Source organism: Calypte anna, chromosome 1 (assembly GCF_003957555.1).
Source record: "Calypte anna isolate BGI_N300 chromosome 1, bCalAnn1_v1.p, whole genome shotgun sequence".
NCBI lineage: Eukaryota > Metazoa > Chordata > Aves > Apodiformes > Trochilidae > Calypte > Calypte anna.
In genome coordinates, this window is record NC_044244.1 from 145523100 (window position 1) to 145547500 (window position 24401).

At 38.6% G+C, this 24401-nt stretch overlaps 1 protein-coding gene across 1 annotated transcript in view; it reads left to right on the forward strand.

The window, feature by feature from the left end:
* The window catches only part of NALCN (sodium leak channel, non-selective), a 231941-nt gene that overhangs the window by 111870 nt on the left and 95670 nt on the right, over positions 1-24401 (forward strand). Inside the window, exons 12-15 of the mRNA XM_030450947.1 lie at positions 4894-5061; positions 11385-11576; positions 18764-18901; positions 21960-22034. Of these exons, the coding sequence (XP_030306807.1) occupies positions 4894-5061; positions 11385-11576; positions 18764-18901; positions 21960-22034 (573 nt within the window). The remainder of the gene's footprint in view (positions 1-4893; positions 5062-11384; positions 11577-18763; positions 18902-21959; positions 22035-24401) is intronic.

Below are 24401 nucleotides of genomic sequence, written 5' to 3' on the forward strand. Positions count from 1 at the left end.
GTAAATCAGTTTGAGGCAGAGAAAGGCATTTTGGCATTCTCTTTATTTGTAAGGCACTCTTTTGATGCCCATTTGTTGGTTTGGTTTGGAGTTTTTTTCTTCCTATGATGCTTTTACAAGGGATAAAAACTATCTGTCTTACAGAAGGAGGTATAAAACATGATGTCAGAAGAGCAGAACAGTAAAAATCCTGGGAGAGGAGAGAAAACAAGCTGGTGTCATTTCCTACTCAGTTACTGTGAAGCTGCTTCTTTGTAGCATGTTGCATATGAAGAAATATTTTTTAAGAGCCTTAAAGAGGATGAATACTCAAACAATGCAGATTATTCCATGGTGGCTGGATTGTTTCCTTGGCATGGGAGACTGGCTGGAGCAGGATGCACTGCTGTTGCTCTGTATTTTCCATTAGACTAAGCTGCAGAAAGCTTTCCCTTTAGAGGGAGCTTATCTGAGTAGTCAACAGCAATGAGGATTCCCTTTGCTAAAGGGAATGGCCAGAGAGGGTACAGCAAACAAATCTGGTTTTCTGATATGTTTTTGAGTAGTCATCTTGGAAACTTAAGGCTTAAGGGGCAGACATGTCTAATGAAACAGCTCATGCAATCCATTTTATGGACCACACATCACAGTGGGCTAGAACTGTAGAAAAACATCCACTTCAGTTCACAAAGACTAATCTAAGTGAAGTTACTGAGATACCAGATAATAAAGAAAAATATAGTTTTCTTTGTTGTAAAGAAGACAGACAAGTGAAGCAGACAAACGTTAGGAAAAAAGATAAAAGATAGAAATTAATTCTGAACCCTGATTTCATTGGTTGCATAACTTTGTATACCCAGTAGTAAATAAGAGGTTCTGACAAGCATTTCAGCTTGGATTCATCAGCCCTACAGATTAAGAAAAATCAGAGTTTTAACGGGATGTCTCAAAACCCCAGTGCAGTATCTGAGAATCTGGAAAGGCTAAAGCTTCAAAGTCATTTTGGTAGCTGTTAGTGAGGTTATTGACTTTAGCTGCTCAATACCTAGGCAGAATAGTGACAGATGTTTATTTTTATATGCAACTGCCCTGTTGGCTTCCATTAGAAGATTCTAAAGACTAGAAGTCTTCAGACTAGAGTCAGCAGCTCTATAACCTTTCAAGTAAGCCACTGTTACAAAGAAAACTAGCTGGGTCTGTCACTGTTGGATGCTGGCTTATACTGAGCTCTACCTCTGTTAAAAAAAGTTAAGGGTCTACTGGTAAAAGTTAATGTTGATGAAAGTGGCATTAAGACCCCAGAACTTCCAGGTGACTGAATGGGAAGTAGCCCTCAAAGAAGCAGCCCATTCCTGGTGGCTCCTCTTTGGATTCCCCAAAGCAAAATTGGCAACCTAGTGGAGGGTGGCTGCTCACGTGTCTCAACTGCTCTGTGGGTCTGCTTTGGCATCTTATGTGAATTTGCCTTTCCCCTGTCTCTACAGCAATTAAAGAAGTGAGTTCAGTTTTTTAAAAGTCTGTAATATTTTATTACATTTCACACCTAACAAAAAGCTTGAGTTAGATATTTGGAATCTTCTCTTGTAATTACCTACAAGGAAGGAAAAAAATACAAGCTCTGTCAGCAGGAAGACAGGTGTATAAATGTAATCAGATGTTATGCAAACCATTTGATACATTTTTAAGTGCTAGTGGTTTGAATTCGTTTGACAAGCATGTAAAATGCAAATGATCCAACCCACACATTTTTAGAATAAATTAAAATACTCTTAACATCGTATTTGTTAGTTTTGTCCTAATAGGAAGCCTGTGTGCTCTGAAGTATGTATGCATGTGTGTATTTAAATCATATTGTTATTCCACCTGCTATGAAGCTGAATTCCAGCTGCTTTCTACTAAGTGTTCCATTTTTCCTAGATCGCCCCCTTTTCTCTTTCAGGACTCAATTAGATGTTGGGTTTTCTTCCCCTTTAATAGAGAGCTTTCATTTTAAAGTTTTTGATGAAACATTTTCCATGTGTTTCAGATAGAGATTTTCGTGTAATAGAGTAGTTTCTTCAAACTTAGCTGACTGTTCTCCTTGAGGTCTTCAGGCTGCTAAAACAAGGGCTGTAAAATTGCCCAGATACACTTCAGAATATGAGCATGAAAGTGTCCCTACCCTGTGTACATGGATCCTTGTATGACTAAAATACACAAATATTTCTTAGTAGTATTTCTTTCCTAATGTAAAGATGGTTTTTTGAGTGCTATGAAGAATTTCACCTTGATTTAATCATTAGGAGAACATTTGAAACCTCATAATTATTTTGCATGCCTTGAGGAAGCCATATAATATGACTGGTAGCACTGCTCTTAAACATACGAATTAGGGAAATAAACATAGGACATAAAAATCAGTGTTTAATTTCTATTTCCACTCTTGCTTGTGGTAGTCCTGTACACATAAAATATGTAAAATTTTGTTTATCTATCTAACAGACTCCTCTTTTATGTTGGTAAATACATTTTTGATGGACTGGAGAGTTTAAATAGCATGAGTACTTGAGGCAGCATCTCAGGCATTGTCACTATCAGATTCAAGATCAAAATCTTAGTCTCTAACTTTGTTATCCCCTGCCAAACCCAGTAAACGTTATGGCCCATAGTCAATTAATCTCTCCCATCTTTAGACATTAGCAATGGTTTTGCTCAAAGGAGACTTGAACTGTACTTTGTTAATGTTTGCACAGTATTGGTTGTGTTGTAACTAATGTTATTGCAGTGTCTCTTTTAAGCCCCAGATTCTGTAAAGGATAGGAGAGGAAAATTGCTGAGTCAAGGAAAAACATCTTTACCACTGGGTTTTTCCTGTCTTCTGGGAAGTGAGGGAGTATCTCAGATGATATATAGTGGTAATTTAAGAAGGCAAGTGAGAAAGAAGTGTTTCTAAATAGAGGTATTGCGAGAGTTCAGTGAGATCAGACTCTCACAGGTATTTTAAGTAGTGAGAAAAGAAAGAGAAAATACATTTTGAAGATGTAAACCCATGCAAAATTTCCTTCCATTTTTCTAGATGACCATCGTACATTTTAGTGCGTAAATATTTCAAGAAAGACCTCTGAAAGAATCCCACAGTCATCTGGTGCCTACAAGTAGACATTTTCCCCCTGTAACTTACAACTTTGCCCTCTTTGCTCAACTTCTTGAACACCATCCCTCTAAAATTGTGAAAATTTACCAATTCTGGACTGAATGGCAGAAGGCTGTGGATGGAGTCTATCTGGTCTTCAGCAAAGCCTTTAACACCGTCTCCCATAACATTCTCCTGGAAAAGCTGTCAGCCCAGGGCTCAGACAGGAGCACTCTGTGCTGGGTTAGGAACTGCTGGAGGCCCCCAGAGAGTGGTGCTGAACAGTGCTGATCCAATTGGTGTCCACTCACCAGTGGTGTTCCCCGGGGATCAGTGCTGGGCCCAGTTCTGTTTAATATCTTCATTAATGATTTAGATGAAGGGATTGAGTCCACAATTATCAAATTTGCAGATGACACTAAGCTGGGGGGAGTGTGGATCAGCTGGAAGGCAGGAGGGCTCTGCAGAAGGACCTGAACAGACAGGAGAGTTGGGCTGATTCCAATGGGATGAGGTTCAACACGGCCAAGTGCCGGGTCCTGCACTTTGGCCACAACAACCCCATGGGGAGCTCCAGGCTGGGCACAGAGTGGCTGAGAGCAGCCAGGCAGAAAGGGACCTGGGAGTCTGGATTGACAGGAAGCTGAACATGAGCCAGCAGTGTGCCCAGGTGGCCAAGAAGGCCAATGGCATCCTGGCCTGGATCAGGAACAGTGTGGCCAGCAGGTCCAGGGAAGGGATTCTGCCCCTGTACTCAGCCCTGGTGAGGCCACAGCTTGAGTCCCGTGTCCAGTTCTGGGCCCCTCAGTTCAGGAAGGAGATTGAGGTGCTGGAGCAGGTCCAGAGAAGAGCAAGGAGGCTGTGAAGAGATCCAGCACAAGTCCTGTGAGGAAGGGCTGAGGGAGCTGAGGGTGTTCAGCCTGGAGAAGAGGAGGCTCAGGGGAGACCTCATCACTCTCTACAACTCCCTGAAAGGAGGGGGTAGCCGGGGGGGGGGGGGTTCCTTCTCCCCAATAGCTCCCAGTAAGACAAGAGGGCATGGACTTAAGCTCTGCCAGGGGAGGTTTAGGCTGGATATTAGGAACCAATTCTTTAGAGAAAGGATGATCAGGCATTGGAATGGGCTGCCCAGGGAGGTGGTGGATGCTCCATCCCTGGAGGTTTTTAAGAAGAGAGTGGATGTGGCACTGAGTGCCATGGTCTGGGAACCACAGCGGGAGTGGATCAAGTGTTGGACTTGATGATCTCAGAGGTCCTTTCCAACCCCGATGATTCTGTGATTCTGTGAATTTGAATTTCCTCTTTTTTTAATTTGTTCTAATGCTTAAGTGCAGTCACCCCTTACCTTCCTGTTTTGGTTATCAAATTACTATGAATTTTTTAGAAAACTGGAGTAGCACTTGTCAAATGAGACCTTTAAACTTTGGTTTATTTTTTAGATCTCTTAAAATTCTTCAGACAACTTGTGTTTCCTCACCGAATGCCAAAAAAACACCTCATGTTTTTCTTTTTTATCTGTGCACAGAAAGGTCAGCTCTATGAATTTATTATTTCATGCTTTCCAAATTTTGCATTCTACATCTCTGTTAAGGTTTCAGAAAATTTCACAAAGTGTTCTTTTTAAGGAAGAATCTGTGTCAATGTGAAGAATTTTATTATTGAGTGTTTAGAGTATGAGCCTTTTTAAAAAATATTATGAAGATTTTTTGCCATACAAAACCTTGGTAGATATCATGATGCAGAAATTTGTGATTTAACTCAGTGTTTTAAATCCCTCTTTCTTGTTTTATGTATTTGTCTAGGTTGCTTTTACTGTTCTGTTTGATTTAGAAGCTCTCCTGAAGATCTGGTGTTTGGGTTTCACAGGATACATCAGTTCATCTCTTCACAAGTTTGAGTTACTGCTCGTAATTGGAACCACTCTTCATATTTATCCAGACCTATATCACTCTCAGTTTACATATTTTCAGGTATGACCAGCTATTTCTACATGTTACCCTGTATACCAATTGAAAAAATTGCCCATCACGATGTCACTTTCATTTGCTTCCATGCTCAGACTACTGATGTTCTCACAATGTTGACTCTGAAAATATCTTTCAAAAAACAAATATGTCTTTCTTAACTATGTTTATTGGGTGGGTTTACAGAAATAGCATCTAATTCTGCTTAGAAGTTCTTTCTCTTTTTAGTAACTCCCATTTCTTATCTGAGCTACAGTGTTCAGTAGGTTCTACCTTAGTTTATTCACTGTCTTCACTCAGCATTTTACAGCATTGCCTTGCTGTAGTGACCATCACTGCTTTTCTGGCGTCAGTCCCTGAGGCCTCAGTACACTTGCTGTTGCTCCTCTAAATCTTCATCTCTGTGGCAGTTACATACTTAAGAGTCCCTTCACCAGTTATTGTGGCTCTTCTGAGGTAATTTCTCTAGAATCACCATAGCTGTTTTTTTATATAGTCTCCAACCATTCCTTATCTAGACAAGAAGGGTGTTAACTGAGGCTCTTCCAACATTTTTGCCTTGGGCAGGAGCAGGAAGGAGAAACAAAGTAAGAGTGATTCATTCAGACTTCTGATTTTTCCTCTGTCACCTAGTCCAACCAGTTCCCCCTTCATCCTCCTTGAAGTGCTTAGGGTTCCTCTAGTTGTGGAAGAAAGTGCTGAGATTCATTATAACGTTATATTCTACAGTGCTAAAGAAAGGGATTTTAAAAAATACATATTAAAGGATTCATGTCTGTCAGTTATTCAGCAATATATTGGAAAATAGGAAATAATTAAAGGCAAATGACAAAACATCAGGCAGAGAGGCACTTGCAGGTGAGCTGAAGGGAACACCTGCTCTGATTGCTTGAAAGGGTGCATGGTGAGTTGTCTGTGCATCGCACAGTTTGTGGGGTTACTCACTTGTAGGTCCAGCTATAGTCACTACCTGGCAAAAGGCTGTTGTGAAAAATGAAATGTTGGGACCAAGACAGGGGTCCCACACAAACATGTAGGTGTCCAGACCCCTGCTTGCAGTGAGTGCCTGAGCCTGGCACTTGTAATGGAGGATGCTGGATGCAACACCTGTGTTAGATTTTTGAACAGGTGAATGATCTGCTCAGCACGGTGCCTGAGCTGAAGGAGGAAGTTGAAAGACTATGGACAGTAAGAGAGTGTGAAAGGGGGATAGATGGGTGGAACCAGACCCTACCATCCCAGAGGGAAAGACAGCAGGTGCAGGCTCCACCTGAAGCAGGGGATTGCCTGCTGTCTTGATACCAAGGGGAAGGGGGCCTAAGAGACAGGGGAATGGATAGAGGTACCTTACCCCAGAGGGGTAAGCAGATCTCTCCCAGCCTCTCTTGAACTAAAGGTCCTATCTCAAATACCTATGAGACCTCACTGCAGGATGTCCAGTCTAGTGGGGATGTGAATGACAGACAACCCATACCAGAGGTCTCACCACTGTCAGATAAGCCCTCCAGCCTATAACCAATGATAAGACAAGGGGTACCAGGTGCAAGCTGCAGCACAGGAGGCTCCACATAAACATAAGGAGAAGCTTTTCCACTGTGAGGGTGACAGAGCACCAGCATAGGCTGCCCAGGAAGGTTGCAGAGTCTCCTTCTCTGGAGACATTCAAACCCACCTGGACATGTTCCTGTGTGACCTACACACGGTGATCCTGCTCTGTCAGGGGGTTGGACTTGATGACCTCTCAAGGTTCCTTCCAACCCCTAACATTCTGTAATTCTGTTGTGTGTGATATTGTAATCAGTTGAGTACAATGTAGGGGGAGCAGAGTCTCTGAGTATGGGTTCAGATGTCCTCCTGTATTTTTTCTAAATGAGAAGAATTGGTTGGACTGCTTAAGAAAGCTTTCAGTATCACAAATTCTATTTTGCTCTCACCTGGTATCATTTTAAGGCTTTTAGATGGCTATAGTTTTGATTCTGCTGTCCAGATTTGTAAAGTGTTGTTTTTTGGAGTTGCATGATACTGCTAACCTGCAAGAAAGGATGATCTATCAGGAGTATGTCATTACACATGGAAACCTATCAGGGAGGTCTTAGTTAAATTAATTAGGAACTTAGTTAATAGTTGGTCCATATTTATTAGGGCAGAACTCACTTATATCTGTATTAGGTTTCTTTCTAGGAATTTCAAGTATAAATTATGAACATGTTGGACTAAAGGGGTAGCATCATCCCAAACTCATAGAATTAAAAGTATAAATAAAATGGAGCCAGATATTACTAGTAAAATAATAAGTCTTTCTCTTTAATAGATTTTATTAATTTCATGTGGTGGGGGTAGTGGTGGGTTATTTTAAAAAAAAATACAAAGAAGTGCTAGCTCTTATGAAAAAAAAAAAAAAGATTTTTTTTTTTCCAGTATATATGAAAGGCATGTGTTATAGAAGCAGAAACACCTACATTTAGAGATTTGGGTTGTATTTTGCAATCCAAATCTTAAGAGGCAAATAACAACAAGGTTGGAAAACCCTTTACCATTGACGTTAATGTTTGAGAGAGGTATGCACTGTATTTCCTCAGCAATAAAGCTTCTGGGCAAGCTAGATAACACATTTTCAAATCAACCAAGGTCAAAAAGTCTTTTTCACATGGATACATCTTGATGTTAGGCAGATTTCCAGGCCTTCAAATATTAATGATGGCAGGTTAAATGTGTTCCTTGTCAACCAGCAAAACAGATTACTGAAAACAGAAGTCTTATTTGACACATCCCAGGATAGCTAGGAAAATACCATTTGTTATCTAGTCTTCCTTAGTATGTATTTCAGTCTGCATTATTCATTGGTCTTTATCATTACCTTTTGCCAACACATTATTTAATCTTAATAACATTGGCTACTGTCCACCCTCCCACCTCTCTGCCTTGCATCCACTTTTTACAAAGCCTTCTGTGAAAGACTACAGCAAAGCAACTTTCCATGGCTATAGTCTACAGAGCAAAAAAAAACACTGTGGAAATGACAGAATTTGCATATTATTGTAGAGATACAATAAACCAGTAATAAACCAGTGTAAAAGAGAGAGATTTAAACAGATTTTGACTTGTACAGGACTGAAGAGATGGTAGTGTATTTCTGTTTGGTGAAAATACTGCTTAATCATTTTCTGAATAAATATCATCCCTTGTAGAAGATGCAGCTTTGTAAGAGGCAGCTTTCTTCTTTTGTATTTTTCATTTTGATTTGGTTTTCACATATTTTTATATTCAGTCCAAAAAGGGCACCTTCTACAGCTTTTTAATGCAATTTGTGACCCAATTACATAGCCTGTATTAGTGTTCATTAGAATGTACTTTTGCTAGATTCAATTTGTCACCTAATGAAAGTAAATGGAAAAAACAAATAGTATCAACAAGATTAGTATGTTGCTTAAAGGTCAAGATTAAAGATCCCCAAAGAAAGGAGGAAAAAAGTAAGACAGATAATACAGCTTATCTAAGGTACAACTCAGAATACTGACTAGCATGAAATATTCACCTCACTGGGGTCAGTGTTTATATTAATATTGATTGGAACAAAAATAACATTTAGACTTACTCTCATTTAAATAGAGTAGATCTTATAAATAAGAAGGCCCCATGTTTGCATATTCACAGTACTTGGAAATCTCACTCATCTCACTGTCTGCCACTGCCTTCATAACCACTTTCATGTACTCAGATTATATGAATCCAATGACATTACTGATGTGAAGAAGTTACTTTATCTCACCTTATTCTGAAAATTAAGCTGTCTAGTGTAACCTCTGTATCTCTTTTAAACTACTGAAGACAGTGAAGGCTTCTCCCACCTCACACAAGGGATCTGGTATGTTTGGAGTAAGTTGTTGTCTTGAGTTGACTTCGTCCTTCTCTCCTCTGTGACAGTAAAGCCTAAATGACTGGCATATTCTGTGTACCTGACAGATAGGTAGAGATATGAGTTTCATGAAAAAGATGTACATTATTAGCGAGCTGTAAGGTACAGTGTAGTCTTCCTGTAAAAAACTACAGAAACTTCTGCCAAACTTATTTTCTCTCCAAAAGCAGCAGAGTAATTTTATTAGACTTGTACATAAGGTCATCCTATAATTGCTCTGTAATTTCTACCTTTCTGTTTCAATATGATTCATGTGGAAATACAGGCAATACCTTGGGCTACAGACTCTTTTTCTTTGCAAGAACTGCAGAATCTCGATTCCTTCATATGCTTCTGTCTGCTGTCTTCAGTACCCGTTGTGGCTGCCAATCCTTCTTATTGATACTGGTGTTATGTCAGTGTTTGTGCCACCATGAGTGACAGAAATAAAAGGATCACAGCTGTAAGCAGCTTTTCCAAAGTAGAGTCAGCAGTGAATGGGTCAGGAGTTCCACTCAAGATTACATTTCTGCTACCACTACTAATGCTGAGAGATGTCAAATGTGTCAGTGCCAGACAATGCTCATTCCTCTGATACTGAGAAATGCCACCCAAAATTTTCCTTGTATGTAGAATAATGTCACAGTTTAATGCTGGGCCAGCTATTAATCAAATGACAGATGCTCTCTATTAATCCCTCTTCCCTCCCTGGTAAAGAAAGGAGAGAGAATAAGGGAGAGAGATTCACGGGTTGGAAACTAAACTACACAGCTTTAATGAAACAGTAATGATAAAAAGGAAAAATTATTAAATATACACAGATATACAGAAAAACGATACCACGTTCCTCCCTTGTCTCCCCCAGTAATGCTCACATCACCACCGAGGCTGCAGGGCAGCCCTGGGAAAGTCCAGGCTGGACTCCTGGAGTCAGCAGCAGTCAAGAGCTGGAGGCAGGAACACACAGATATGGGCTGGCACGGATCAGGAACACAGGATGCTGAAGCAAACAGGGACAGGGAAAGGAGGGTGAAGGGTGAAGAGGAAGAGAAGGGGCTTGACCCTCGTGATACCTCAAATTTACACCAAGTATGACATGTATGGGATGGATCAATTTTGATCATCTGTCTTGTCCAGTCCTCCCTAAGAGAGGGTTACAGGTGTGACCCCTTTACTCCTTTTCTCCTTCCGGAGCACAAGATGTTCCTTTGAGAACTGAGCAGTGGCCTTGGTTCCGCACATCATTCTCTAGCTGTAACTATAAACACTGATCATTATCAGTCCTAGAAGCAGACACTGTCTGAGAAACTTGCTGTTAATTTCAGCAAGTACAGCTACTTACTGTATTTGCTACTTATTGACTTAGCTGAAAGCAAAATTTCAATACAGAAAATTATCCCTATCCTGGCCCAAAATAAGTTTATTGCCAAACTTCCTATGTTACATGGGATACTATACAAGCAATTTTGTCTTGAGTCACTGAAATGGAATGATGACTGGTGGAAGATGAGTTCAGAGCACTTTACCTCACTCTGTAATGTGGTGTAACAAATAACACAAAATCATAGAAAAATCTTTGTTGGAAGTGGCTTTTCAAAGTTATCTAGCCTACTGCTCAAAGCAGAGCTTTCTTCAAAGATTGCTCAGGACCCTGTCCATTTAGAGTACGTATGAATTTTTAACAGTGGTGATAATCAAACTGGGGCAATTCACCTAACACTGCTATAATTTCTCAGTTGCTAAATCTAGAGTGATACATTTTGACCTCTACCTGAAGCCATTGCTAGGTTTGATATCACACTATAAACCTTTATTGGCCCATAATTCCACGTTACATTCATATTTCTCTCTGTGATGTGTTTTTCATGTCTTTGTTGCCTTTGTTACTCAGAAAAACAACACTACCCAGTTTCCTTTCTCTTGATGATTGTTGATTTTAGCCTTGGGATCTTCTGTATTCTCCTGGGCCTATACTCTCCAGAGCTCTACTGTCATCCTATGCCTGGATGCTTTGATGCTTTGATACTGCATTTCATGGAAGAATCACAGATAGTTCATTCCCTGCAAAATTGTTCTTGTTACTACTATGTGTTAGGAAAAAAGAGGTGTGTATAAGCATTACACCACACAATTGTAAAAAGCTAAGCAAGACAGAGTAGGTTATCAGTTACCTGCTCTTTAGGCAACTGCTGTTAATAGCTAAAACAAATCTCCAGGCAGTCAAAGATAAAATAGACAAAACCTGACAGCTTCCTGGGCATGTGTTCCTCATCTAACACACAACTTACAGTGTGTTACAAGCCGTGGCAACCTGATATTTACTGGGCTACAAGGCTGCAAGTCCTTTTTTGGCCTTGAAGTCTTTGATCCTGTGAAAACGTACTGATTAATGTGATAGTCAATTCATGCAATTGTCTTTTCTCTTTCTTTACAGGTTCTTAGAGTAGTTCGGCTTATAAAGATTTCTCCTGCTTTGGAGGATTTTGTGTATAAGATTTTTGGACCGGGAAAAAAACTTGGAAGTTTGGTGGTATTTACTGCCAGCCTTTTAATCGTAATGTCAGCAATCAGTTTACAGATGTTTTGTTTCGTGGAAGAACTGGATAGATTTACAACCTTTCCGCGGGCAAGTATAAAAACCATGAATTATTTGTTGCTTGTTATTATTTTCTTATCACTAATATATCATAATTGTTATTATATTAACAGTCTTTCTTTCTTTGTAAGAAGCACAGAGCAGTTTATCTCTATATGCACAGATTGGTGTTTTGGTTGTAACAGTCTTCCTGTAGTTCTTCACTAGTGAAATTTGTCTGTCTTTGAGTTAGATGTTCTGTGTCTGCTGCTGAGGGAATATAGAGAAATTTTATGTGTGCATCCTGATGATGACACAACAAAGCATATGGCTTAACATCAGTGAAGCATGCTACAGGAGGGGGATTCAATATGCACAATCATTAGTATTACCTAAAAAATGTATATAAAGCATGTTTTCATATGATTTATATCTTTGTATTATGAAAGTGGTCATTCTTGATTTGTACAGGAATGCTTCTTTTACACAGGATTATAAAATTTGTCTACATTGGCAAAATAAGTTTTTGCCTTTTGGGTATAAATAATGGATATTTATGAACATTGCATTAATTCAGAACAGGACACTGGAAATCAGTGGAGACTGGAGCTAATGTTTTCACTGAAGCACACTCTTCTGAATGAAAATACTGCCATTTCTTTAATAATAGATTAGACTGAATGTACATGGATTGGTTCCAGTGACAATTTTATCTGTTTCTGTCATTCCAGTTTGGTTAACCCATGTATCTATTTTAACAAAAGTGCATTGGTTGGAACAATTAAATAACAACGACTACAGCAGCCTCAAGGGCCATGCATTTAGTATCAACATGGACTTGATGTAATGGAAGTTGGCTATCAAATGAAAGACAAAAAATACCTATCCAGAGGAAAGAATGTAAAACCATGCTTTTATTTCAGAAACCATGCTTAGAAAAGAAGCCAGTAGGATCATTAAGAATTCAGTATGATTTTTTTTTTTTTTTTTTTTTAATGCTGAAGCAAAAAGAACATAGTAAAACTTATGCTTTTCTAATTAACTCGGGACTATTTCTCTAAACTGATCTATTGTATTACCTGACTGAATGCCCAATTCCAATGTATAGCTTCTGGAAAAAAACTCCCAACAGCACATTTTGAAAACATTGTGCAGTTTGGTTGTAGAATTGTTTTTTATACAAAGTGGCAATGACAGTCCTAGAAGAACTATTGTAGTATAATTAAAATAAGACAGACTCACAACAACCTGCTCATTTTAACTAGATAAATTAGTATAAGTATCTGCGAAAGATCCAAGATGTATCTTATATCCAAGATGTATATCAAGATGTTAGTAAGGTTTGAAGTTATTTTGGGCATTTTGATCAGAGGCCATTTAGGCCTCAGTAAGAGCTTCTATATTATTCAATTTTTGCATATACACAGATAAACTAAATGGATTTTGAAAAGTAAGTAAATGATACATATTTTACAAACAGAAAATATCAAAACTTGTTTTCTGTTTTCTGATTTAAATTTTGGGAAAACAGAAGACCTGTTATAAATAATAAAGCAGTGTTCCAGAAATGCTAAATTGAAATGGTTTTAATAATTTTTATATGATAGCCTGAAGTAAGAGTGTCTCCTTATTTTTTATTTATTGTTTATTTGTATACATATCCACCAAATCATAAATGGTTCAGAACTATGGTTTACAGGTTGCTGTTTCTTCCTGAGGTTTAATGAAAAGAAACAAAAAATGATCAAACAAAAAAAAAATCCCACAACACAGTTCTTGGTAGGGCAGTGGAGTCAGTGAAAAATTTGTACTCAAACATTGATTTTGGCTGTTTGGCTGTATCCATCTAAAGCACATTTTCATAGCAAAGGCTCAGAGATTCCCACTAATATCTGCTCTGAATAAAGACAGCTGAATCAGTTTACAGTGATAAAATATCTAATTTTGGGTTTGTCTGGAATGTATTCTTTTCAAAGTGTGACTGAAGACGTTCTTCCCTTACTACATGATGCAGGAGATGATACAAGGTCTGCAGTGGCAGACTTTACTATGATGTATTTTTCAACGCTTACCCCCAAAGAGGAGGTGCACCCCTAGAATGGCCAGGATTTTGCTGTGGATTTTTTCAGTTACAAATGCAGAGGACAATCACACTAAAAAGCTGATGAAAATGGTGACACTAGAAGCTAAATTTTGAGGTTTTACATTAAAGTGCTTTCTACACTGAAACAGACAAAGCCTAAAATCATTTTGAAACTGTAAATGCTTTATGAGAAGGCACAGTATGGGTTTTGGAACAAAGTAGGCCTCCTCCTTCCACTAATGCCTCTAAATTGTATGTTTTCACAGGGTTTCCTGACAATAGTCAATAGGCAGAAGCTCAGTGTTGCCATGGCTACAAATTTCACCCTCCTTTTGGCCATTGCAGCTTCCCCAATGGACTGGATTTCTCTCTAATACTATCTATAAAAATATAGACGTTTGCTGTACTGTTTTTAACTGATCTGCTCTCTCTATTTTTTAATCTCTTCTTGGACTGCAAATACTGGGCCATGAGAAGTACAGGGGGCAGCTGGGCCTCCTGAAGGAGAAAAGTGGGGGTGGGTCTGTTCCAAGACATGGGTGTAAAATGGCCACTAAAAAGTTTTAAATATCACTGTGTAGAAAACAAAACATGTAAGTGTCTCTGAGTTCCATGCCCCTGGTTTCTCTTCCAATTTGGGCCCATGTGTTGACTACTTGCTGTCTCAAGTTAAAAAGGTGGGAATTCTGCTCTTCTTTCAAATGGGTCAGCACAAGATGAAAGCCAGGCCCAACTGATCTAAGTAGCAAAAATCCCCCTGTCTTTGGCAAAACCAGGACATCATTCCTAGCCTTGATCTTGGAGAAGCCTCAGGCTGTGAAATGTTAGCTCAACTTAAGCATCATCCAGTAAAATAGGTGAGCAATGCAGTCTTAATTCCTTGCTGCAGCTGCAGTTTCCATATCACTGCCACATTTCTGCCTGACAGCTACTCTTCTCTCAGGGTGTTATCAAGCACTCTTTACTATGTTAGGAGAAAAAGTTAAGTTTACACAGGTAGGGCAGATTGCAAGTATTAATATGTATAGCTTAATTTTCCAAAGTAATCCCACTGGTAGTAGGACAACTTCCACGAATAAAACCATTGGGATTTGGCCCATAATATTTTACGGGCAGGCAGCAGCTGCAAGTGTATTATAACTGTAAGTAGTAATTTTTGTGGTACCACCCGTGTAATAGTTAGATAAGATACCAGAACTGGCTCTTGGGCTTGTGTATTCCACCAAACCTTTGCCCGTCTCCACTATAAATAAAAAGGTAGCTTGACTTCCAACATCAAAACAGCTAATTAAGTAATAGGGCATAAATACTCAAAGAAATTGTCAGTCTTTTCTATAACATGAATTAATTCAGAAAATCACCATTTGCATAAATCTCTAAGTCTCATCTTCACAGATGTTGATTCTGTCAGCTAGTTGCATTTCAAATTAATTTTAAAATAAACAGTGGGAAGTATACCTTTCAACTAAAAATAACTTGCTTCAAAGGAGATTGCTGGGTGTGAAGCACATATTCATTGTGCAGTGCTGTAGTTTTTAAAACTAGTGTTTAGTCATATGCTGAACTTTAGTGTTACAATAAAGTGTTTAAATTTTTTTGAAAGGCCATTTTACATAACCATATGCTTTATGGACAGCAGTTTTAGATGGAAGACTAGAATTTTATGATGTTAAAAAAAGTCTTTTCCAAGTTAATCGATTGCTTGAATTAGTGAGGGGTCCACAACATAGTACTGGAGGTGTCTTTATACCTTGAAGAAATAATTAAAACACTTGTTTTTTAAAACACATAAACTGTAGTAATTAATTGTAGTAAAAAAATACACTGGTTAAATTATCCACTCCCTCATGTGTTTTTAAAGCCAGCTGTGGCATCCATTTTTTAATGTAGTGCCCATCTTATATTTCAGTTAGGAGTGTCACAGCAGTCAGATGTGACCACCACTGGCTTCAGAGATGCTTGGAGGGCAGGGAAACAGCGACTGCGTGGTTTGGCTTCACCTCATTCTCACACTCACCTCACCCCCACTGATGGGGTGGTTGTCTTTGTCACCCTCAAGTGCCTCCTGTAAAGGAGGATGAATTTCCAGCTCATTTCATGCATGCTTCTCTGGCTACAGAAGGCCTCTCAAGAGCTGAAGATCTCCAATGTTTCTTTGTGCAATTTATGCTTCTGTGCAAGCTTTATATAGGGAGAGACTTGAGATATTTGCAGAGCTAGGTAACACTTGGTGGTGGTCTGTGAGGGTTTTTTGCCGGACCCTTGTGTTAATTCTTTGTAAAGAAAGGAATCACCAATGAGAGGCTGTGGAGTTGAGCAGTGTAAGGAGTCTGCATGTGTGACTGTGAGAGGGCACTGATTGAAAAGTGTCACATCTGGGAAGGATCTGGCCACAGGTCAGAATTGTGCTAGTTAAGGCCAAGGTTACTAGCAGGATAATGCAAGAATTCCAGACCCTGTGTTTGGGCTCTCCTAACATATGACATAGCAAAGATTTTATCTCACTTAAAGGATTGACAGAAAAGTAGCTGCAAGCAGTTTCCTCTTCTGCTCCTAGTTTATGCTGAGCTTTGTTCTCTGTGGGATTAGTCTGCTCAGAGGAAAGGCTGGGTCATTACATTTGGTGAAGATGCTGCTGATGTGGAAATTAAAATCTTTAGTTTAACTTCATATGCCAGTATGTGTGATGCTTACATGGATGTCTTGGTCTCTTCTCTGTACACCTTAGCTTCTCTTCTTGTGAGTGATTCAGGCTTATAGGCTTAATCATCTCTGAAATTCTGATTATGTGATTTAATTCTGAGAAGCATCTGTAAAAATAGCTCTCAAACTTCTTAGTCTTAGCCTAACAGCATGTGTATGCTTCTGTATGCTTCAGAGTGCATCCAAAGCTGGATTCTGGTGTGGGGTTTTTTTGTGAGAGCCAGCAGGCAATTTTTTTATACAGCCCTTAGCAGCTAAATGTTTGGGATCCCCCTTGCACAGTGAAAATACACAGTTCTTCCTCTGAACATGATCCAGAGGGAACAAGATCCAATTTTTGTACTTTAAAATAGGTACTAGTTATAATGGACAGAGGAGAAAAAGCTGTAGTCTTTGTCAGTGGTCAATGAAATGGGGGCAGACGCTGATTTTGAGCACTGCCCTCCTGATACAGATACTGTATTGTTGTTAACTTTCTTCTTTCTAACTCTCTTGGAGGCAATCCCTGGGCACAGGCAGGGGAATAGTTCTCTCCAGCTGGGTACTTTCCAACAGATAGGCAGTGCCTTTTATGCAGTGCCTTGAATAACAAGATGCACCACATTAGATTGTCCCTTCCTCACCCAGCCCTCCCTCCTACACCACCACAGCAAGCTTTGCATTTGTGAGCCCTCCTTTCAGATTTAAAGTATTTAGCATACACCCTTGATATCATAATACAGAAACAGCATATGGCAAGCTATGCCACTTTCAGATAATTGGTGATACCACCTTGTCACCAAATATTAATGATTTATTATGGCCATAGGGACATCACATAGCACAAGAAGAAGATGCAAGGCCAAGTGCTGTATGTATGCACATGGACAGTCTGCTGTAGGGTAAATTGGCCTGCCCTGCAGGGTAGAAATCACAGCCTGAAGTGACCTCCCTTAAGGGTGTGGATGAAACCTTAAGGGTCCTGTTTGCATTGGAAGAAACTGCTTGGAGAAGACATTGTGGGATTTTTAAAAGAACTCTGCAGATTTGATAAGGATTCCAAGCAAAGTACTTGCATGTAGTTAATATTAGTAATATAAAGCTGAAGTCTCCCTCACCACATTAGTTTTGCCAGCAGCTTTAAAAATCCATTAGAACCCATCTCATTGTTTTTCAAACAGAAGTTTGTACGTATGTACATGTTTTCAGCTTTTCCAGCATGCATTTGGGCTTAGGATAAACTGATGTGAAAGGATCTCCAGGTACTGTTTTCTCCTGGCTGTGGTAAGAATCCTGTTCTTGTTGTGCCAAGAGCATTATTGCATTATCTGCTATTGCTGAGGGTGTCAGACACACCGAGTACATGAGCAATGTTTTTATCACTATGTCAACATTTTGAATTTGCAAAATCTTACTACCTGGAAGCTACTGTTAATGTCTTCAGCTTCTAACATTTTTTGTTATGTATTTAACTTTGGTAAGGTACCAGCTTTGATCTATGCTGTTTGGTGAGAGGGTACTTTTGACGTCAGGCAAAAGCAAAAGATACTTGTGCAACGGTTTGGCCTCATTGAGAAATGTAAGGCTGTATTAAGATAAACAGATAAGATAAACAGATAAGATACCACAGTGGAATTTCTATGGCTGAATCAGAGCAGAATCCTCAGTGTCATTATGTGATAAACACACCACACTTACACATTGTTGCTGTTGAGTTGGATTCTGGTCTGTGCTGTAGGATCAAGTTGGGGTGAGGTTTCAAACATCTAAGACATCGGAGTTCCAGGCTTGTCTGGATTTATATATTCCTATAAGAAAAGGCAGTTGGTTGAAACATTTCCATTTTTCCCTCCATTTTTTCACATGTACCCCTGGTCTGACACATTTTGATGATGTTTCATGATCAGTTCCACAAAGAATACTATTTACAAAATGTAAAGGGAAAGAATCTGACTGACTAAAATGAGTGGAAGTCCTCTGACTTTGCCTTGTATTGGTTAGTGTCATCTGTGAGGTGCCTAGCCTCTGCTGTTAAGATAACATAAATTTATGGTCACATTTAATTCTAAAGCTTTATTATAAACATATTTACAGAGAGATAACACAGAAGAATAAGCGTAATGAAAAAATCGGTATAACACTCAAAACAAATATCTCTGATGCTCATGATATTTCTCCTGTTTTGTCAGCCCTGGAAGAAAACAAAATGCTCTTCATATGGGCTAACAGAGCTAGGACTATGTTTAAAATTTGCTTATTACAGTTCAGTCAAATGTTAAGCTATTTATTTCTTCTTTAGCTTTGTACCATCATTTAACCTGACTTGAAAAAATTGAAAAACATTTATTAAGATTTAAAAAACAAACCAGAACAGCTGCTCTGTTATGCTAACTCAATTTGAGGAATGTGTCAATACAACTATATTGATATAATTTGTGAATTGTTATTATATTTGTACTTTGTTTTCTTTCAGGCTTTCATGTCCATGTTTCAGATACTCACACAGGAAGGATGGGTGGATGTCATGGATCAGACTCTGAATGCTGTGGGACATATGTGGGCACCAGTAGTTGCTATTTATTTTATATTATATCATCTTTTTGCTACTCTGGTAAGTCTTCACTTGCAAATATGCTGTGCTTTTCTTTGTTTTGAATTATTCTCATAGCTCTTTTACTACTTATTTTTCCCAGCTAGTTAAAATTAATTGTGATGCTTATTTTCAGCACAGAGGGCTTTAGGATTGGTTCTTTGATGTTGCAGAATTTACCCTTCAGCCATAGAGCATAAGGTGGTGAGCCTTTGTTCTGGTGTGAGGAGTTGTTCTTTATAGGATCCGAGTCACACTGTAAGATTAACAATATAATTGTTAATTGTCTTGTACCTTCACAGTTCTACAGAGTTTAGCTAATGCTTTGCTTTTTCATGTGAAAGTGGTTTCCTCATTTCCTATTGCATTCTTTTTCCAGCAGTAATGATGAGAAGTGTAAAACATCAGGGTATAAACTTTTAATTCTAAATCAGTACTTTTCTGGTGCCTGATGCAAAATCATTGCATGGAAAGTATATCATATACTCAATCAAGCAAAAAAAGGATGAGAACTAATAAAGCAGTTCCTGCATGTGTATGGCAATGGAGATTATATCTAAAAAACAAATTTTTTCTATGCATTTAGATTGGAGGAATATGTTTTTGTATAGAGAAAACAGTAAGAAAGACAGCTTTTTGGATATCACGTATCAATAATGGCTTGGTACTGTATTTTGAATACCAACACAGAGAAAACACCACAATTAGGACTTACTCATTTTGTAACTTGTGTTCACTGAAGTTTTTAATGTGCTTATTCATGTTTTCACTTTCTTCGTTCCATTTCCTTTCTTTGCTCAGTTGTCTGCTTACTTAAGGTACTAACTGTACTTACACAATCTCTATCATCTTTCATCTACTTTCTATAAAGCATCTTCTGTTTCACTTCTAAAGAGTGAATAATGTAACTATAATTGTGTGTGCAGCTTCATATGAATTGAAATCTTGACCACTTTATAAATGGCAGTAAAGTACATTTGATGCTCTAAGAGCTGCATAACCAAAATAAAGTATAAGCTAAACAAATCTGTGTATCAGCAGATATATGAGATTTGCTCAGAGGAGACATTTGGATCTGCAAAAGCAACTTTTCATGCTGAAAAGATCTTCAAAACTCCTTGGGAAGTGGAGATAGAAAGCAAAAGGGAAGTGAGGTTTAGCTATGGATTTGAAGACAGTTACTGGTTAGAGAAATGTGTTGCTGGTTTTCTGATTCCTTGCCAAGAACATTGTCTGAACTTTAATCCATTTTTATCTCTTAGATGAGCATTAAGCAAGTCCTTAAAGTGAATTAGTAACAGGTGGCCACTGTGCTAAAAATTCACTCCTTAATTGAGAAGTAACTTAGACATAAGAGCAACTTCAGTTTTCTGCTTTACATTTCATGTTTTGAGAGTCATCTGGGATTTCTTCATTTGTTTACTCAAAACACTTCCTTTGCTAGGAGGCAAGTCACTTTTCTGTACACTAACCTTAGTCCTTTTGTAGGGAATTTTCAAATAAGTATGCATTCTTTGCTTTGGTTTTTCTTTTTTGCTTTTGTTTTTTTCTCATTCACCTACACAGATAGAGAAACCCTGCTAAGAAAACTGCAGAATCACCTGGCTTTGGAAAGCCAGGTGATTATTAGTTTCAATTTTAAGGTCTTCCCCAGGTCCTGGAGAAGATAACGTTATCTGGACAGAGTTATCTGGAGCTTTAAGCAGAAGAAGCTTAAAGAAATAAAATAATGTGTTATTGATAATGGAGCACTGCTGCTGCTAAAACCGAAGAAGTCTAAGAATAAACAGCCATCAGCGAATAACAGTGAAGTCAAATGAAGAAATTACTTTCATCAGCCAAAGGAGGGGGGGAGGATTAGAATTGAGAAGTGATAATTGCAGGCATTTGGCAAAGCAGACTGTAGAGCCTTGGAAAGAAATTAATAGGTTTCACATTAGAAGGAAAGGAAAATTGAAGCTAAAAAAACAAAACAAAACAAAAAACCTCTGTTGGAAACAAGGACTGTTATTAGTTGAGATGGCAGCAGAGGAAGTTAAACAACTTCACGTTTAACTTTTCTTTTGTGGTACATCATCTTTGCTTGTGGGGGAAAAAGTGAAAAGGGAATAGGAAGTTCTAGTGGACAGAAGGATGACCATGAGCCAGCAATCTGTCCTTATAGCCAAGACCAATGGCATCCTGGGGTGCATTAGAAGGGAGGTGGTCAGTAGGTCAAGAGAAGCACTCCTCTCCCTCTACGCTGCCCCGGTGAGGCCACATCTGGAATATTGTGTCCAGTTCTGGGCCCCTCAGTTTCAGAAGGACAGGGAACTGCTTGAGAGAGCCCAGTGCAAAGAGACCAAGATGATGAAGGGAGTGGAACATCTCACTTATGAGGAAAGGCTGAGGGAGCTGGGGCTCTTCAGCTTGGAAGAGGAGACTGAGAAGTGACCTTATCCATGTTTATAAACATCAAGTGCCAGGAGGATGAAGCCAGGCTCTTCTCAGTGATGAACATCGACAGGACACGGGGTAATGGATGCAAGGAGGTTCCATGCAAACATAAGGAAAAGCTTTTATGCTGTGAGAGTGACAGAACTGGCACAGGCTGCCCAGGGAGGTTCTGGAGTCTCCTTCTCTGATGACATTCAAAATCTGCCTGGATGTGTTCCTGTGTGACCTACACACAGTGATCCTACTCTGGCAGGGGGCTTGGACTTAATGATCTTTCAAGGTCCCTTCCAAACCTTAATATTCTGTGACTCTGTGTAATTCTTTTTTATTATTGTTTCTCATTAATCTAATTTTTCTTCCCTGTGAAATACATTTTGATGTGTATATTGTTAGACATGCATAATGCAGTGGTTATAAAACTTAAAATTCAAAAATTTTTAAGTCCTGTAATCACTTTAGGTTAAGCTAAAAACCAAGTTACTACTTGCAAAATGGTCAACATGTAAAGCAGGTGATATTTGTTCAACAGGTGTCAAATGCAAGACTCATATACATCAGTTGCACCCTCATTTCTCCATGTAATTTCATAGTACTTAAGAAAAATAAAACAAGCTCTAACAAATAACTTGAAATTGTTTTTTAGATTCTACTGAGCTTGTTTGTTGCTGTTATTTTGGACAACCTGGAACTTGATGAAGATCTGAAGAAACTTAAACAAGTAAGATAATATTTTACTGTGATTGCAGGTAGTTTCAATAAACTATTGTTTTTATTGTAACAGATGTGAAATATCATCATCAAATTGAACAAAACCATAGACGATGAAGAGAGTAGTACTTGGTTAGATAGTTCGCCATGACACAATGTGAAGTAGAAGTTAAAAGATTGTAAGAGATATTTAGAAATTGTTTTAAATATTCAGTGAAAATCTAGAGTCATGTAATCAAAACAATTTTAAAACCAAAGCTAGGTCATAATTTTGCTTATCCTCTAGTGAGAGGTGTCCTTGCCCATGGCAGGGGGCATTGAACTAGATGACCTTTAAAGATCCCTTCCTAGTGAAACCATTCTCTGATTCTGTATGATAATGTATGAGCACATGGTAGAACCACTGCAGGGAAAAGTCCTGGCAAGGGTCCACAAACAGTAATCCATAAAGGTGACAAGGTTGAAAGCATTTGATAACTGCTGAAGACACTTGGCAAGCTTAACTTGCATACTTGATTCTCCAGGTTACCAAGAAGCCAATCTCTCATGCTTGAAACCTCAAATGACAATTACATAAACCAAATATAACTAGAGAATTCCCATTGACCATTCTAACCTTGTGCACAAACCACCAGAGAGGAAGATATCTGTAGCTTTTGCATAAATATATAGCTGGGCTTTAATCTGTGCAAAAAGGAGAATGATGATCAATGTCTGCCTATTTCATGCTTGAAATAACAAATTGGGAGCTCAATATGTAGGAACCTCTTTTATACTATTTGGTTATAGCCTTCTTTAACCCATCATTTGCTGGTTTTATTCTTCTTTCAGGTGCATAAGTAACTGTTTCAGTTATGTTCATTCAATTCTTGAAAAATAATCAGACAATTCAGTTATTTTACATTGAACTATTAAATTGAAACAAATGAGCAAAACAGTCACTCCTTTATTTTTCCTTCTATATTATCTTTCTTTTTAGTTTTAAAATTAAAGTGATGTCTGTATTCATTTATTTTGTTTGTATTCTTTGTCTTTGTTTTCTACAAATTACTCACTTGTGGATTTAAAGATTATGTTTCATGTATGCTGATTGAATATGTGGCATGTGCCAAATTAATATTGTTTCTGTTACTTAAAGGCACTGACTAATGCAAATATTAAATAGTTACTTTAAAATTCTTCTTTATAGAATTTAATACAGAAATCAATATTGCTTTTGATTTTGCAACGTTAAATATCAGTATGTATTACAAACTCTAAATAGGTTAAAGGGGCAGGTATTTTCTGCCACCAAGAAATATAAATATTCGATTTCAGTTAATTGGCTCACATAAGTGAAATGAGAGATCTTGTAGTGATTTTGAGATGGCCAGTCTTGATATGCAAACCAAGTAGACCAAATGAAGTTTATTAATTTTTCTTACCATTCTCAAGAGACAAATGATCTGAAACAGAAATGGCTTATATGTGTGGTAAGAGCAATGTAGTATCATACTGATAATCTTACAGGAAAAATTTCATTATGTCTGTCTGGGTTAGGAACACAAATCAAAGTACTGAAGTGACCTTATATGTCTCCTAACTTGCTGTGATTCTATGACTCTCTGACCTTAAGATTTAAAATCCTGTGGCTTTTTTGTGAAAAAGTGTCCTCGGTTCACAAATCACTTTAAAAATCTTCACCTTTGCTTATGAAATTGCAGCAGCATGACTTTGTGTTCGAGCAGTCCACTTGAACTGGTAAACAAAAGCCAGTAAAAGGCCACCACTTGCAGAGTTTGCCAGGGACCTGCCTGAAATCTTTTTAGCCTGGTAACAATCCTGTCTCCGTAATAGCTCTAGAGCACACTTAAGTAAATGATATAAATAGAATTTTTAGATGTCCTTCAACTTAACAGCTTTGAGACTGGCAGCAGCATCTCTATGTGAGAGTGTGCTTGGCCAAGTCAAAATGCTGCTTGTCACAGTTTAACACTGGCCTGGCAATTAAACCGAGTAACAGACGCTCTCTATTAATCTCTCTCTCCTCCTTGATAAAGAAAGGAGAGAGAATAAGGGAGAGAGACTTATGGGTTGGAAACTAAGCTACACAAGTTTAATGAAACAGTAATGATAAATAGGAAAAATTACTAAATATATACAAATATACAGGAAAATGGAAACCACATTCCTCCCCCCTTTCCCCAGTAACTCTCACGTCACCACCGAGGCTGCAGGGCAGCCCTGGGAAAGTCCAGGCTGGACTCCTGGAGTCGGCAGCAGTTGGGAGCTGGAGGCAGGAACACACAGATATGGGCTGGCACAGATCAAGACCACAGGCAGACGAACAGGCGGAATCCTTCCAGGATGCCGGGTGAAGGAAGGGAAGCAGGAAAGG